Source organism: Eublepharis macularius, chromosome 6, assembly GCF_028583425.1.
Source record: "Eublepharis macularius isolate TG4126 chromosome 6, MPM_Emac_v1.0, whole genome shotgun sequence".
In the NCBI taxonomy this organism is placed as follows: Eukaryota; Metazoa; Chordata; class Lepidosauria; order Squamata; family Eublepharidae; genus Eublepharis; species Eublepharis macularius.
In genome coordinates this window covers 111,101,707-111,120,181 of record NC_072795.1, presented here as the reverse complement: position 1 = coordinate 111,120,181, position 18,475 = coordinate 111,101,707, and the positions used below count along the sequence as shown (strand labels likewise).

The window sequence follows — 18,475 nt, the reverse complement described above, 5'->3', positions numbered from 1 at the left end:
GGCATAATGCCATAGAGTCCACTTTCCAAAGCAGCCATTTTCTCCAGGGGAACTGTTTTCTGTCACCTGGAGATCAGTTGTAATTCTGGGAGATCTTTAGCCACCACCTGGAGGCTGGTAACCGTATTGGTACATCTTGATTTCTCATCTGTGAGGCCTAGGTCTCCAGTAGGTGACACCATTTATCCTGACCTTTCTCTGCTTTTATACTTATCAATAGGAGCACTGGCTTAGATCTCACAGAAAATTTTTGCTAATGGAAGGGGGGAGTTTTGCCAATTTCCCCTGCCCTTGAAGACCTCCGATTCTCCCCACCCAGGCTCATTTTGAGCAGCAGCAGATAGGGAGAGGCGTAGAACTCCTGTTCTGCTGACGGAAATCCCTTCAGTTAGTGGAAATTTACCACAGGACCAGTGCCATTGCCTCTAGCAAAAGGGAGGTTGGCTGAATGATTTTCTAAACTGATCAGTTTTTCACAATGTCTCATCCTTTCCAAATGCAGAACTGAATCTGGAAGGGAATTACATTCATCGCCTGCCAGAAGAGGTCCAGACTCTTTTCCATCTGAAAGTCATCAACCTTTCTAGAAACAAATTTCGGCACTTTCCAGAGCAGCTGACTTCTTTGAAAGCTCTTGAAACCATCAACCTAGAAGAAAATGAAATTGTGGGTAAGATCTTTTCTTGGCTTTTATCTGATATGGAACATATTCGCTGCTTTTCTCATCCTGTCATTGCTATTTTGCCAGAGTATTTGTGGTTCACCTCAATATTAGACAGATATCTGTGCGTGCACAACTCATAGTTCATTGGCAGACACATTTTCTTGCATGCATGAGGTTCCAGGATTAATCCCACTGGAAAAGATCTTAAATAGCTGAGTTGTGAAAGATCGTTGTTTGATGCTTGAGTTAAGCTGCCAATCAGAGAACAGAGATTCCTCGGTTCCATCTGACAATAACAATCAACTGGAACTGGTTCATCATTAAAGATGTCATCGGTTCCATTACTCTCTATATGGTTCCCCTTATTGTTACTATGCATACAGATATGAAGGCTTGTTGGATATGTACATGCCTCCTCATTTCTTCTTCCATGATGAAGACCTGTATGTGCCAGTAGAACCAAGGCATAAATTAAAATTTTCATTGATTCCTAACATGGTTCCAGAAGACAATGCTGCTTGGTAACCAACATTGGACCCTGTCATACATACTTCACAAAATTCTTTCACTTCCAGTGTGCCTCTGAAAAATACCAATACAAGGTTCTTCCTTTCAGTCTCTCTTCTGCCCCTCATCTCTTTATGAAAGTCATGGCAATTGTTGTGAGCCACTTCAGTTAAAAAGGGTAAACATCTTCCCCTATCTTGACAATTGGTTTCTAGTGAGCCAAACCAGAGAATCACTGTCTCAACCTATATCTCTGGTTTTAACGGTCCTGGACCAACTAGGCCTCATGGTCAACCTGGAGAAGTCATCTCTGGTTCCCCAACAGAAGGTGGTTTTTTTGGGGACAATCCTAGGCTCCTCTCAAGCCCTTGTCTTCCCTACTGCAGACAGGATAACAAAATTTCTCCTCACCCTGAACAAGGCAACAGAGTGCAAAACAAATTCAAAGACTTTTATTTCCTTCCTAACTCTGATAGTTCCATTTGCCAGATTGAGACTTTGTCTTCACCAAAACTGGTTCATCAGATTGTTCCACCCACATAGCCAGAACCTATACAAGTAGTTCTCCATCCCAAGACTCATCCAGATGTCCCTGAAGTGATGAGGTGACAAACGGAACCACCTACTGGGCACTCCTTTTGGTTCCTCCCCAATACAAATCTCAGTCAACACAGATGCCTCTCTATTGGGTTGGAGGGCTTGTTCTCGGACCAACCAGGTAAAGGGAGCATGGTCCCCTCAGGAATCACCTATGCATATCAACTTCCTCGAACTCAGGGTGATAAGGTATGCTCTGAAAGCTCTTCTACAATTAATAGAGGGCAAGAATGTTCAGATATGCATGGACAATACGGCTGCCATGCATTACTTAAACAGTCGGGGGGGGGGATACAGCCTCCCTAGCTCTCTCCCGGGAATCCTCACTAATATGGGAATGGGATATCCAGTGTCAAATCGGTCTCTTTGCCCTAAACATAGCAGGCAAGGACAGTGTTTGGGCAAATGCCCTTAGTCAGTCCAAAACTCAGAAGTATGAGTGGTCCACACACACGAAGTTCCTCCGGCCTCTCTTTGCATCCTCCTTTATCCTCCCCCCTCTGCCTCTTATGATGCTAACATTCAACAAGATGGTGAGGGAAGGTTGTTCAGCAGTCATAATAGCACCTTACTGGCTGAGACAGACCTGGTTTGCCACTGTGATAAGGCATGACGCACCATTTTCCCCTACACCCAGACCCGTTACAGGAAAACATGGTTCACCACCATGACCTGGGCACTGTAAAAACCATAGCCTGGTTTGTCTCTCACCTAAATTAGTTTTTTCCTCCCCAGTCCAAAAGGTCTTGTTGGAGGCTAGGAAACCGCCCACCAGGAAAATCATATCTAGCAAAATTGAAAAGATCTTCTCTTGGGGCCAAAGACAACAATCTCAACAGTGCCTTCTGTTCTATACTATTTAGTCCAGTTAAAGGACCAAGGTTTGGCTGATTCCTGCATTAAGGTCCATTTGGTGGCCATTTCTGCCTACCATTATAATATAAATGGGAAGTCTCTTTTGCCCAGCCAGAATGCAAGTATTTCCTTAGAGATCTAGCAAACCTATATCCTCCAGTGTCCAGATCTGTTCCCCAATAGAGTCTCTCCTTAGTTCTCACCTCAATCGTGCATAAACCTTTTGAGCCCCTAGTTACCTACCCCCTCAAGATGGTGGCAGCTAAAACAGCTTTTCTGGTGGCCATAACCTCAGCTAGGAAGGTGCGTGAATTGCAAGCCTTGAGATCTGACTCTCCTTTCATTAAGATGTTCTCTGATAAGATCGTTCTCCGTCCGAGTCTCCCTTTTCTGCCAAAGGTTGTCTCTGCTTTTCACATGAACTAAGATATTGTCCTGTCCGTTTTCTTTCTGACACCTCAGGATGATGCACACTCTGGTTGTTAAACGTGCCTTGTGTTTCTGTCTAGACTGGACAGTTCCTTTCCAGAAGGACCCTAATGTCTTTGTGTCATTTAAAGGGAGCAAAAAAGGCCAGAAAGTCTCTGCACAGACTATTTCAAAATGAATGGTGTGGCTCATTAAGCCTTGGTATAAAGAATCTAAGCAACCATGTCCATTACATGTAAGAAAGGGCTTATTCCATGAGGGCTCAGGCCACCTCATCAGCCTTCAAATCGAGCAACACTCTATTCAATTTGTGCAAGGCGGCCACAACGCCATCAGCCATAATCAAAAAACATTATGCCATTGACATGGACTCCGGAAGGGACACAGCTGTTGGCAAGGCAGTTCTAAAGAGTCCTTTCCATTAAAGACCTTCATGCCCTCCTCCTGGGTAAGTTAGCTTGCTAATCTCCCATGTGGGATTGCACAGAAGACGCGACGATGAAAACAGATTGCACTTACCTGTAACTGTTATTCACTGAATGGTCTTCGGTGCAGGCACCCATCCCTCCCTCCTTTCCCACTGTGAGCTTTTCCCCCCTTACCTTCCTTCTGCACCGGCAGCTTAGAGAACTGAGGGAGGGAGCTGCTCTCCCCGCCTTTTATAGCCAGGCCTGGGGGAAGAGTGCATGAAAAAGCTAGGCGAGTGTCTTGTGCCACTAGGAGCTTTGGAACATCCGTGGCTGGCCTGCACATGCACAGTTCCCATGTGTGCCTGCACAGAAGACCCCTCAATGAACACCAGTCACAGGTAAGTGCAACCCTGTTTTATCCATGCTGAACTCTGCTCTCCTTAGATACAGTCATGAAGCCTCCAGAAATTCCCCAAGTCAGAGTTGGCAACTCTAGTTGTGGGGGTTAGGGGACCACAGAGACCTAATTTGCATGTATGTTGCTATGCACCCAGAGAAGAAAACGACTTCCAGACTTTTTACACACCCAGTGGTTTTAAAGAATCCATCGGCTGCTCCCAGACTATTCACTGACTCTCCTCAGTCCATTCATTTATTATAGCTAAACAGCCGTACAAGTCACCAATCAAAACACTGCTGTACGTTAAGGAGTAGATGGAGCGACTGTGTGCCCAGAAAGTACCCCTTGCATCCACCAATAATATCCTTAAGCTTTCATTTTGCTTTCATTTTTCTCTGGAAAGTTCAAACAAAATGACCTTTTGAAAGGATGCAATTTATGCTCATTAATACTGTACAGAGTGTTTCTTCTCCTTTGGCATTTCTTTATTGTTTCCACTTTCCCTTCCAAGAAATAATTTCAAAATAAAAATGGTGTGAAGGGGAGAGCAAGTGTAAGACGTTGAATGCCCTCCGATCATGTTCTCCTTCAGCATGTAATTAATGAGCATGAATGTAGCAAGGGCCTGTTGATTTTCTTTTGTGGGAAGTAAGTGGCCCTAAAACTGCTTTCTTCCTTGCCAGCCTTGTGTAAATGTGTGTTTCAGCGGAAGACAAACAACGCAATCCTAAACGGAGCCATGCCTTTCTGAATCCATGGAATTCAGTGGGCTGAGAATGACATAACTCTGCACTAGGTTTGGTCACCTTCAAGTAATCATAAAGAAAAATGGAACAGAGGAAATGTGTGTCATGCACAATGCCAACATTGCTGTTGTAAGAGCTTTCTATACCTTGGGAACATAATTTTTGGAAACAGAAGAATTATGAATTCTTTGGGTTGGGAGAAGGAAGGCAATTGAGAGCCAGTGGGCTGTAATGGTTAGAATGCCGGACTTGGATCTGGGAATTCCAGGTTCAGATCCCCATTGAGTCATAGAAGCTTGCTGGGAGACCTTGGTCCAGTCACATTCAGCCTAACCTACCTTTCAGGGTTGTTGTGAGGATAAAATGGAAGAAAGGAGAATGATGTAAGCTGCTTTGGGTCTGTGTTGGGGAAGAGAGCTGGGTATAAGCATATAATATATAAATAAATAGCACACGGGAAGTTGAGAATACAGCGGTTTGGGCAAGGCCACCCAATGAGTTCATGCAGGAAAAGACATGGGGGTCCCCCCTGAGCAGAAAGACAGGGTATAAATGAAGGAAATAAAGTAATAACTCACAGCACAGTCCAGTGCAGAGTTACTCCCGTCAGAGCTTTGTGATTACAACGAGTAACTCAGGAGTATTTTTGCATATGAGTGTGCTGTTCGTTGCAGTCTTTTGCTTAATCATTGTTAATGGCTTTCTAATCCTGAGCTGCCGATAAGCCCAGTGTGTGGATTCATAATGACCAGCTGTTGTTCTCCAGTGCAGTTTAGGAATATCCTATAGGAATGCCTTTTTAAACACTGAAATTATTGGTATGCTTTACAGAGAATTTTCATGTTTGCAGCATTTGGGATCTTTTATTCCAAAGGTGTGGGATGAGGCCTAGCTCAGGGGCAAGGACTGTGAGTCTGTCTGAGCAAAGGCTTCTGTTCTATTGGTGGTGTTTAGAAAAACCTACAGGGCTCTGAGTATTTAAGGTTTTCAAACGTTGTCAGAGTTTAATGTAAGCTCATTGTGCCATTCACAATATACATTCAGTGTATTTTAATCTTTAAATAAAGGGAGAAACATTATAGAATTCTGTTCCCTATTTACTGCATCTTCTATTCCTCTTCAAATAAAGGGGGGAACATTATAGTTTTCAGAACTCTATTTATTGTATCCTCTATTCTTAGGGTTGCTGGATTCGTATACCCTCCCAGTGAGAGTGGCGGGGGAGGGGGGGACCTGGCACTTACTGTGTGTGTCACTTTCCTGCATGCACACAAAGTGCCCTCCCGGCTCTGACACAATGGAGTCACTTCTGGGAAGTGACATCATCGCACCGGCAGAAGACATGCTCCTGCGCTGTGTGGGGTCAATTCAGCCCGGTGGGGGCCAGAATTGGCCCCTGCAAATCATGGGAGCAGGAACACTGCTGAGCGTGATGATGTCACTTCAGGAAGTGATGTTGTCGTGTCCGCCAGGAGTGCACCCACTGCACACTTGCTCGAGAGGTTTCTTGCCTCCTGGGACTGTTCCCCCCTGCCTTCCCCCCCCAACTAGCCAGGTAAGCGGTGGTAGGAGGCAGAGGCTGGGAGCAGGGCATCCCCCACCGGAAGAATGGGTTGCCTAATTCCTCTTCAAATAAAGGGCAAAACATTATAGTGTTCTGGTCTCTGTTTACTGAAGGAAATTCATGTCCAGTCAACTAACAACTTCTAGCCAGTCTTTCGAGTAGTACTCCCTAGATAACTGCCTCTTCCTCAGCAGGGCAAGGTTGTCCTTGCTCTACCAACTGATACAGTGATTTATAGGAGGGGAAAATACCTTTCAGTGTAGGCTCCTTTTCTGTTTTCCTCTCAGGTTTTAGTCCTTGATTGATCTGCAGAAACTGGGCCACCTGTGTCTGTTTTCGTAGTTATGACCACCTAGGTGAGGCTCTCAGACTGTGATTCTCATATAACAGTAAAGGCTGCAGAACAAACACAGAGGTTACAAATAGCTCTTCTTTGTTGCCTCTAGTCTAGACAGATGGATGGGCATGATGACTACTGGGAAGGGGAAATCCCATTTCTCTGCTTTACCACCATTGCTGGCTTTCCTTCCCCCACTGCTGCAACTGGTGACCAGTTCTTCCCTGCCCATGCTTCTCATCTCACTCCCTACATGGTTTTAACCCATGTTTTCCCAGTGGCAGTTTAAAAAAAAAGAAGTCCAGTGGCACCTTAAATAGTAACATTTATTTCAATAGAAAAGAGCAAGAGTCTAGTAGCACCTGTAAGACTAACAACATTTGTGGTAGAAGCCACAGCACAGCGACAGCTCACTCCTGAAGAAGTGAGCTGTCGCTCACAAAAGCCCGTACCCTACCACAAATTTTGTTAGTCTTATAGGTGCTACTGGACTCTTGCTCTTTCCTACTGCTACAGACAGACTAACACGGTTACCCATCTTGATTTATTTCAATATGAGCTTTTGTGAGTCAGAGCTTCAGATAGGTGGAAAAGAAATAATTTTGGGAATACTTACAAGGAAAATGACAGAAGGGAAGAGGAGGAATTGTTTTCCAAGGAGGATTCTGTGGTTAGGGTTGCCAGCTGTTTGGAGAGAAAAAACTCCTGTCCTTTTTATTGAGGCTTAATGGGATGTTCTTTTCTAGGTGATATTATTTACCTACATGCCTTGAAAAGGTTCAACTGCCCATTTCTCAGTCTCTATTAAATAGGCGGGACATTTTTCTCCAGGCCTGTTGGCAACACTGTAATGACCTCTTGGAGGAAAAATGGTTTTTTAAAAATGCAGGGAAGGGGTGGTGGAGAAGCTTAAGGGGAAGGATTTGACTCTTTCCTCCTGATCACCCATGCTCTGCCTTTGATATTAACCCCCGCCCCAAAATATGGCAGAGATGCAGCGTGATCTGCGTTATATCTTGCTCCCATTTATTAAAAAGAAATTCTCTGCAAACCAGAACAGCAGGAGAACTGAACCTTTCTTCTTCCTGATGTGCTAGTCTCTATTTGTAGGCAGTTGTTTCCATGAGGGAGCAGTCAAAAGTAGTGCACCACTTGTAGCCTGTAGTGAGTACATTCGTTTTAGCATTCTGCCACCTCAGTCTCTTGCATGGAGTAGCCGCCTAAATCCCTCTTGACTTTGGATGCGGACCATTTGGGGTATATGCAAAGGTTGCATGTTTGCTCCTTGGTTCTGTCAGCTCTAGAGACGGGCATGGACTGGGGAAAAACCATGGACTGTCATCCCGTGGTCCATCGCATTTCATGGACCACGGACCATGAACTTTTCACGGACCCACCCCAGTTTGCGGACCAGTTCGTCCAGTCCGTGATCCGTCACTTTGAGGGGCCCTAGAACTGCCCCCTTTGCACTCGGAGATGCCAAACTCACAGCAAATCTTCAGCAGGCTCTCCTCTAGCCACCCTCCAAGTTTGGTCTGATTGCATTTCAGACGTCTGAGTTACAAAGCCCCAAAGCAGCCACTCCCAGGAACCTTCCAGTCAATAGAATAGGAGCTGCAAACGCCAATTGACTTGCATTGGCTTGCAGCACCAAAAGGTTGCAATGAAAACGTGGGATGGAGTTGGAGAATCTTCCTCTGAGAATGGAATAATGGCCCCCAGAGACAGGAGGAATATGCTTTTAAAGAACACGAGGACAGAGAAACTATGAGAGGAGGTTAAATTTGTGGGGAAGATGTTCTTCGGGGAGACAGGAATATCCTTGTACAGAACAGGACAGAGGCGAGGCGAACCTGGGGGGAAGGACAGTCTCCTTGGAGGAATAGAAATCTCCCCATCGGGCTGCCCGAGGGGACACTGGGAAGGAGAATAATCATCATGAGGAGGCAGACTTGGGCATGAGGAGACTAAAAGACAGGAGGACTCGGGGGGGGGGCAGACATCTTGAGGGGACAGATGTGGAAAAGAGGATGAAAGTGAGGATTTTGTGGGGGACAGACCAAAATTGGGAGGAGGCAGGTGTGGACAGCCAGGCATCAGCAGGTCTCCATTGGACATTGGGATTACATTCCACCAATGAAGGAAGCCAGACGTCTGTGAAGAGGTACGGAGGCTGCACTGGTGGGGAGTGGCAGCTGTCTCCAGGAGCAAGAGGCCCTTAGACTTTAAAGAGGGGGAGCAAGCTGTGCATTGCAACCAGATAAACAGCAGTGCAGTTCAGTTCACCCCATCCCAACCCTGCAAGACACCTACTGGTCCTTGATCATGACCTTGACGGTCAGGTGCACAGAGGGGATGGGCTCCTGGGGCAGGGGTGGCCCACAACACCTCCTCAGGTGCCTGGGAGGTGGCCACCTGGAGCAGATGGGTTCTTCGGATGGTGGTTGCCCCTTTTTCGCGTGACTGGGAGGCAGTCAAGTGCTGCTTGCCTCCGTTACTTCCCCTGCAGGCCATGGGCTCCATTTGTGGGGGCAGCCACCAGAGTGAGGTAGGTTTCATTGGTGACTGCTGCCCTTCCTTCCCCCGGGAGCAACAGGCTTCTGTAGTGTGGGGTGGGGTAGCCCCCACCACCCCCTTGTGACTGGGGGACAACCAATGCATTGGAGAGGTGGGTTTAATCAGTGGCCGCCCCCTCCTCATGGGCCTGGGAGGCTTCAGGGGCCCACCGCCTTTCCTTCCCCTGGGGGTGACGGGCTCCTGTAGCAGGGGTGGGGTGGCCCCCAACGCCCCTTGTGACTGGGGGTGGCGACTGCATTGGAGAGGTGGGTTCCGTCAGTGGCTGCCCCCTCCTTGTGGGCCTGGGAGGCAGTCAGGGGCCCACTGCCCATTCTTCCTCCAGGGGCGACAGGCTCCTTTAGTGGGTGGTGGGGTGGCCCCAACACCCCCCATTGTGACTGGGGTGGCCACCCCACTTTGGCATGGCGGGATTCATCGGTGGCTGCCCCCTCTTCACAGGCCCAGGAGGCATTCAGGGGCCTGCCACCCTTCCTTCCCCCAGGAGTGACAGGCTCCAGTAGGGGGGGATGGGATGGCCCCAACATCCCCCATTGTGATTGGGGGGTGGCCAAACCACGTAGTTGAGGTGGGTTTCATCAGTGGCTGCACCCTCCTTGCGGGCCCAGGAGGCATCGGGCCCACTGCCCTTCCTTCCCCTGGGGGCGACGGGCTCCTGTAGCGGAGGGTGGGGTGGCCCCCCAAAACCCCTTTGTGACTGGGGGGTGGCCACAACATTGGTGAGTTGTCTTTTGCCAGTGGCCACCCCCTCCTCATGAGCCCAGGAAGCATTCAGGGGTCTGCCGCCCTTCCTTCCCCCAGGGCGATGGGGTCCAGTCGTGGGGGGTAGGGTGGCCCCCAACACCCTCCTTGTGACTGAGAGGCTGCCACACTGCATTGATGAGGTGGATTTCATTGGTGGCCACCCCTTCCTCATGGGCCTGGGAAACTTCAGGGGCCCGCCACCCTTCTTTCCCCCGGGGATGATGGGCTCCTGTAGTGGGGGGGGGTCACCTCACACCCACCACATTGGTGAGGAGAGTTTCGTCGATGGTTGCTCTCTCCTCGCGGGCCCGAGAGGGTGCCTTCCCCACACCTGGGGGAAAGAGATTGTGCTCCCCTTTTTGGAATGACCCTTCCCCGTGCCTGGGGGAAGGAGACTTGAGTTCCACTCTTCAGAGGGTGCCTTCCCCATGCCCGGGGGAAGGAGACTTGGGCCCCCCTATTTGGAAGGACCTTTCCCCATGCTTGAGGTAAGGAGACTTAGGTTCCTCTATTCGAGAGGATTATTCCTGATGCCTGGGGGAAGGAGACTTGTGCTCCTCATTTGGAAGGACCCTTCCCCACATCGGGGGAAGGAGACTTGGGCTCCTGTATTCAGGAGGACCCTTCCTCACACCTGGGGGAAGGAGACTTGTGCTCCTCTATTCAGAAGGACTCTTTCCTGCACCTGGAGGAAGGAGACTTGGCCTCCTCCATTTGAGAGGACCCTTCCCCACACTTAGGGGAAGGAGACTTGGGCCCCTGCATTTGAACGGACACCTCCCCGCACCTGGGGGAAGGAGGCTAGGGCTCCTGTATTCGGAAGGAACCTTTCCCCACGCCTTCTGTATTGGGCTTCTGTATTCAGAAGGACACTTCCCCATGCCTGGAGGAAGGAGACTGCTGCTGTAGTGGGGGGGGGGACACCTCCCCTTGTGACTGAGGGGCAGCCACTGCATTGGTGAGGTGGGTTTTTATGGTATCCGTCCCTCCTCATGGGTCTGGAAGGGCACCTTCCTTACACCTAAGGGAAGGCTATTTGGAGTCCATCACAGGACACCTGTGACAGCTACAGTGCACGCGGCATAAATAGATGGATGCCTTCCCCAACCAGCTGGGACAAATGCTCAGAATAAGAACTTTTTCAGCCTCCTGTCTACCGAAACCCACCTCCCCAACATGGTGTCAGCAAAGGAAGAGGTAGGTGGTATCCTGAATCCCACTTCTTCAGGACACGTACCATTTGGTTAAAGGGCTGATTTGGAGCTAATGCGGAACTAATGCATCTGAAAGTGTAGTTTCCAGGATGTGTCTGTCGGTCCCCAGAACTCATCTCACCAACGTGGTGGCCATGAGAGTTTTTTTTCCCAATCTGGGGGAAAGGTGGTACTGGTTAAGACTCCACTTTGGGGGGCTGTCTCCAACTCCAGTCGGAAAGGAGCGGGAATGGAAAGGCTGGACCATCCCCTCTAAGAAAGAGTGGTGATGGCAATCAGGAACCCACCTCCCCAAAGGGCTGCAAGAGAGAGAAGCCACCAAGTGTTATGTGAGTCCTTGGTAGGACCATCCCTTATAGGCAGGATTGGCGACTGCCAGAGTCTACCCCCTGTTACAGGCTGGGCGAGAGGGCGGACTTCCCTAACCCTGGGGAAGCAGAATGAAACTCCCCTTGTGGTGAGGTGCGTTTGCAACATGTGAGGAAGTCTGTGGCAGGCACAACCTACCTCACAGACGGGATAGACGTGAGTAAAGCCCTCCTCATGTAGTGTGAAAGATACTTCAATTCCTCTAGCATGGGGGGGGGGACACACCCCTTGCAACTGAGTATGCCTGTTGCACAGAGACTGGGGTGGGCCCTTTGCCCGGCCATGAAGGATGGAGTCCATTGGCAGAGCAGTAGTTGGAAGGACTGCTAGAACACAACTCCCATAAAGTGATGCTGCAAGGGGTGCGTTCCCCATCCACAGAGGAAGGAGACGTAAGTGGTCAAGAGAGCTCAGACCCGTCCGAACTAATTCCCATCCAGAAACGGTTCCCCGCGTAATAGTGATCCCCTCCAGGCTGCCAGAACCCACTGCACCAACAGGTTGGCCCACAGGAAAGCCTTCCCTCACGGACCCATGGGGAAGTAGGTTGCGCTTCCCCTAGGAGTTGGGCGGAGAGAACTGGCGCCTAACAGGCATTGGTGGAGTAGGGGACAGAAGGACCCAGGGAGAAGGGACCTGGAATTGCCACAGTGTTCCAAAGAACCCACCTCATTGACGTGATTGCTTCGATGGAAAAGAAGGAAACAAATGCCTTCCCAACCTTCAGAGAGGGCAAATCAAAGTGCCCTTTTGTGGTTGCGGGAGGCTCTCCATCCCTAGGTAACGTGGCATCGACCACCACCCCCCCAATTTCCACAAAAATCAGTAAACTGTTTTTCCAATAGGGTGTCTGAGAGGGAGGCCTCCCTTAAGGCATGTAAATTTCCCCCAGTGGTGTGTGGTTAAGTGCCTGAGTAAACGATAGGTGGTACAAACTCAACTGGCAGCAACCAGAAAGCTCCACAGCAACGTGATGGATGCAAGGGGATCCTTCCTCGCTCCTATGGAAGCAGAATGAAATGTTTGCACCGCACGAGGAAGACTGCAAAATCCAAAAAAAAAAAATCAAATATTATAGTAAAACCAAGTAAGCTGCACGAAACATGGAAGAAAGCCAGACTGAAACAGTATTGACAGATGAGTATAATATAACAGTCCTCATTCTGCTGTATTTTGAAGTAACTACCAATGAATTCCATAGTCCGTAGGACTCCCCTTCGTTATTTGAAGTTCCTTTGGGGGGGCACCGCTCCCCCTGGGAACGGGATGGGAACGTAAAGATACCCACAGGCAAAACTCACCTTGGTGTTGACAAAAGGGAATGGATAGATGCCTTCCCCACTGATATCTGTCCCCAACAGTCTCTGTGGCAGAGCAAACCTCAGGGGCCAAGACTAGCATGTCTTTCGGTAGATGGTGAGGGACAGTTGCTCAAAATAAGAAGCGTTCCTGCCTCCCGTCAACCAAAACCCACCTCACCAATGTGATGCCCACAATGGAAAAGGGAAAGGATGGATGCCTTCCCCCATGATTGGGGAAGGCAATTTTAATTCCCCTTGCAGGGGGGTCTTCTTATCTCCCCAAGCTCACAATTGAGACCTAAGGACGCCCCACAAATTGAAAAGAGGTGGCCCTTGGAACCCACCTCACCGACGGGTTGGCTGCAACGGATCAGAAGGGAAATGAATACCTTCCCCAACTTTGGGGAAGGTGACTCTAAGAGCCCTTTCGGGGGTGGGGGAGCCACCGCCCTGGGGAACACAACATTGACGAAAGCCCGTCCACCCCATGAGTTGCCACAACAATCAGGAATCTATCATCCCAAGGGGGTGTCTGCAAGTTAAGCCTTCCTCAAGGCATGTAAGTTCCCCCTTTAGTACAGAGGAAATGGGAGGTGGGATACAGTAGACCAGAGGCAGCCAGAACCCAAACCAGGCCGGGCCGTGTCAAATTTTGGCCCGCTTTTCGGTCCATGCCCACCTCTAGTCACCACCCTTTGCCCAATTTCAGTCTGATTTATTTTTAAAAACTTACTTTATAAACATAATATAACCATTAAATCCTAGAGACAAGTGTGGGAGGAATATACTGACAAACACATTTCCCCCCAATAACAGTTTACTATGATTCATCATCTTGCTGTGTACTTATTTTTTCTTCTGTTATTTGTTGCTCTGTTTTTGATCACAAATGCATAATTAATGTCATAAATTGAAGCAGTTGGTGCTGCGAACCACTAGATAAGAGTGGCAACCAATTTGTGGATTAGGGGACTTTGCAAATTAAGTTTGGAGCATCATCTAGGAAACCAAAAGTGAGCAACAAGACACCGTATCTTTCAAACTACTGATAATAAAAAATAAGTGATTTGCAGAACTGTCTGTTAGGATCTATGTTTGATTAAAACTGTCAGGTGTGAGTCGAAAGAGTTTGCTATAGTAAGAAGCACTAGATAAGGTTGGTGTGTGTTCTGTGCATAATGAAAATCTATTCTTATTGTTTGGTGATACAGCATGTTGGTTATGAAAATGAAATAAGAGCTGGCATATGCCCTGGATCATGTGTCAGCTCCCTCATGAATGTTCTCTTAAACTCTCATGCGCAGTTTGTTTACATATTTATACCGTTTTCTTCCCCAATGGGGACCCAAAGCAGCTAGCAACATCAGTTTCCCCTCCCCATTTCCCCCCTCACAACAGCCACCAAATAATGAGGTATATTAGGCCGAGAGAAAACGACTGGCTTAAAGTCACCCCACAAGCTTCCACGACAGATTCAAACCTGAGTCTCCCGGATCCTCCTCATTCAGCCCTCTAACTCACCCCACTGGATCTCAATAAAGTTTTCCCTTTACAGGAAGATGTGGCTGGTGACTTGTCATTAGTGGTGGTGGTGGTTTTTAAACCCACTCCAGTCCACATACCAGCACTTATAAAGGAAAGGTTATCTTTAAATATATACTGATTGCCATGGTCTCTTTGTTGAGAAACATCATCTAACCATGGATAAGGGAAATAAATGGCTTCCACGCAGAAGAGCACGAGCGGTCCTTTTTAGAGAAAGTTGACCTCTACTACCTCTCTCAGTGGGAATACCACAAGCAATACCAATTCCTGAACCACATGCATTGAGAGGAAGGGGAGAGAAGATACATACCTAATTGCCAAAAACTATGAAAAGAAGTATAGACAATTTGCTAAAATGTCAGAGAATGCTTGCTTCTGTTTGCTCGCAGTTTTTCCCAGAAAAAATAATTCAGCCTCTCAGAACCAAACTACATTTTCCATTAAAACTGAAAAATAATCCTAGTCATTATAGTCACAAATGTAAGAGTTTAATTAGAGCCGGGGCAACCAATGCTTTGCTTCACAACTTATTTTCAGAACCCTAATTGAGATCACCTCTGACCTTCTACGGAGTTCTTTTGCCACCCAGTAATTACAGCCAGTGTCCATTCGCCTTGCATTAGGGCAAATGTCTTCCAGGTAGGGGGGAGTGGGGGGAATATGGGTGTCAGTCAGTGAGAGATTCAGACAGGGTGGCGATCACATGGTTTTCATTTTTAAAAATTCAGGGACAAGCTGTTCTCTCTAACAGGGCAGGAGAAAGGCAGGCATTACACAGTGAGCTGCACAATCAGTGCTTTGTTTCCCATCATTTAGAATTTTTCCTGAAATTTTTGAGTGACCTTACAAGACATTACTTCCCACAACACAAAAATGAAAGGAAGATCAATGCAAGCTCATACCTCTGTCCTCCAAGACCCCTTTTAAATAATAAATACTAATGGATTGAAGTAGGGAAACTCTTGCAGTTTTGTGAGAGGCATTTGGCCAGCTGCTGGTTTTTGTGTTTGCAGTGGGATGTCTCCATTTTTTTTCTTCCTGGAAAGCCATCATTTTAAATCAGAATGTACCTGCTCAGTATTCTACACAGGATTCTTATAAGACCAGACCTTTAAGATCACAGCCTGGAACTGTTTTTTCTCCTTTCCAACCCCGTCCCCTTCTTTTTAGCATTCAGCCTGAGGAAGAGTTCTGAAGAATTTGAAAGCTTTCACACTGTGTTGTTTTGGTCCTAATAATATGGGTTCTCTTTTTGAAAATTGTCCAGGTAGGAGTGGAGGGTCAGGTATGCAGCACAGGACAGGAGAGCTGTCCCAAACTCTGGCTGAGGCCAGGCCTATCACACAATTTCACACTTGGGCATTAGAAAGGAAAATCTGCCTGAGCCGTGAAGTGACTCAGGATTCATCTTCTCTCTTTGAACTGCAGGGAAGCAACCTTCCAGGAGAATAGACTCTCAATGGCCTCGAGAGTGAGCTATTGTGTTTACTCTGCAAAGGGAGGAGGGCAGTGAACAAGTAGACATTTAACTCAAACTCAGGCTAGGAGAAAATGAAATTGTTATGCAGTAGGGAGGACGTTTGTCTTTTTCCAAAGAGGAGGAGGAGGCCTAAGTCATACGTCTTGTTCTGCGGGCTCTCTTTCCCATGATTGCCAGTTTAAATTTGAGCTGAAGATCAAATTGGAAAACCAAAAAACTACCCACCCTCCTGTGTTTGCTGTTTGTGTTCATGCCCGTCTCTGTTCTCCCGCCCTTGAGGACTCTACCTTTCAGCTGTATGTTAGGGATGCCTCTGCTTTTCAGGGTTGTTGTAAAAGTGTTTGTGAAGTGGTTTGAGCATGAAAAAAAATGCTTTGTGAATATTTGTGTATGGGGGGAAGGGGATCCAGTCCCTCCCTGCTTTCTTCTTTCCTCTACCTGTATGTGCTGTTTTGTATTAATCTACCACTGGATACTGCCATCACATCCATGTGCAAAGAAATAAGTTTGGACAAATAACAACAACAACACTCTTCTAGACAGATTAGTACCTCACCCAGAGTGGTGAACTAATTAGAGTTATTATTATCCCCACAATGCAGCCGGGGAGCTGGGGCTGAGAGGAGTGGCTTACCCAAGGCCACCAACTGAGCTCATGGCAGTAGTGGGATTCAAGCCAGGAGAGTGTTGATTCCAGCTAGGATTGCCAGCTCCAAATTGGGAAATTCCTGGAGATCTGGGGGGGGGGGCGGTGAAACCTGGAGAAACCTGGAGAAAGTGGGGTTTGGGAAGTAAAAGGACCTTGGCATGGCATAATTCCATAGAGTCCAACCCCAATGTAGCCATTTTCTCCAGGTGAACTGATCTCTGTGACCTGGAGACCGGTTGTAATTCCGGGAGATCTCCAGCCACTACCTGGGGGCTGGCAACCCTATTCTTAGCCAAACCACTTAACCACTGTGCCACAGTAATATGTGAGGAGAGCACAGACCAGATTGTTCCTCAAGTATCAGTAGTAAGGGTTGTCAACAAACTGGGAGACAAGTGTTCTGTCCCTTTGTCAAAGGTTTAATAGGTGGAGATAGGCACGTGAAGGTTCTTCATGGCATGAAGGTAAGGAACAACAAATAACATCCCATTTAGCCTCTGTTAAAGGGACAAGAAATTTTTCTACAGGGTCTATAGGCAACCCTAAATTTAGCAGGATTTTTAAAAGTATTCTAGGACAAATCAGTATACAGTGTTAGCAGATGAAAACTCCACCATCCCATTGTTATTTCTGACTTTTCTTGCCAAAAATTACTTTTGAATTTTGATACTCTTTGTCAAAAATTGCCTGTCAGACTGTCCGAAGGAAATCTGTTCTGCTGTTAAGCAAAGTCATACCCGTGCTAATGGGGGAGAAGGAGACTCCAGTCCTGGAGTCATAGTTAGGGAGCCTGCATGTGAGTATGTCAAAGGGAATCTATACTACTGTTGCTGAAAGCAGCCCCACCCCCATCTTTTGTCTTTTTAAAATATATGCTCTCTTCTTGATTTGTAGTTTTAGTAGCTTGACTTTAGCAAGGGGAGGAATCAAAGATTTAAAAAACTCCAAACGGTCCCGATTTAATCCTCATTGTTAACAATGAGAGTAAAAAGCTGCAGTAGCTGTGTCCATGGTCACATTTATTCCAAGAATGCCTCGCCTATTAAAGACAGCAATGATAATGTCAACTGGCATGTTGTTCTCCAAAAGGACAATGGCAGCTGCCCCTCAGGTTGGAGGGAAGAGTATCACCTGCATTGTTTGATGATGACTAATTGACGATCTCCTGCCTCCAGTTGCTGTTATCTTTGTTATAAAACAGCAAATAACCTCCTGCTATACCAAAATCAGCCTTGCAAAACTAGTCCATGACAAGTTTTATTTTTCAGCATTTTAAAGTAAATTCCACCCAGAGTACAGACCCCGGAACCTCAAACATTCAAACCTTATCTAATACAGTAGGGGTATTTGTCTTGAGTGAGTACTTGGTATTTCCTAAGGTATTAATCAAGAACTGCCTGGATCTGTAAATAGACCCAGGACAGAAATATATCCTCAAAGTACGCTAGTAATAGCCTCCTTGTGTTTGATAATCATGGATAGGAACAGCCAGAAAATGAGATTTTTCTGCCCCAAGGAGAGGGAATTAGACTGGACAATCTTTTTGAGTTCATTATGTGCCATCATTTCCATAATGCTTCTGGGCTTTTCAATGTTTGTTACTGTTATAAAAAGATAGAAGATATAAAATACTGGCAGTGGCTAAGGAAGAACACATCAAGGGGAATAGGAAGTAATTTTTAGACGGTAATTTCTCTGTCTGAATAAACACTAACAGAATTTGCCTGCATAGTTATTTTAGACTGTGTATTGCCTTTATACAGTGTGTTATCTCAGTGGTAGACATTCATTCAGACTTTATTGTGCTTTGGATTTCAGATCTGAAAGATTAAGTGCTCTGATAGCTTCATGATAAGCTGTATTTCAAAAATATCTATGAAGGAGGGATTTGAATTTTGTTTTGCATTAATGGAATCCCTCATTAACAGGCTAAAAAACAGAAAAAGAAAATATTACAGGTATAAAAGTCATTGGAAGTAGTGGTAATGTGCTTTCCACAAAGGTGGGGGGTTTTTTGGGGGGGGGGGTCATCTCTTTTTAAAATTTTTATTAAAAAACCCACTGCTGAAGATTAGAGTTACTGAGCTAGC

General features: G+C 47.0%; 1 protein-coding gene across 2 annotated transcripts in view; it reads left to right on the top strand.

Moving 5' to 3' along the window:
- Positions 1–18,475, top strand: part of LRRC20 (leucine rich repeat containing 20) — a 142,357-nt gene that overhangs the window by 77,704 nt on the left and 46,178 nt on the right. For both annotated transcript variants that reach the window (XM_054984171.1, XM_054984172.1), the window contains exon 4: positions 503–670. In XM_054984171.1, the coding sequence (XP_054840146.1) occupies positions 503–670 (168 nt within the window). The remainder of the gene's footprint in view (positions 1–502; positions 671–18,475) is intronic.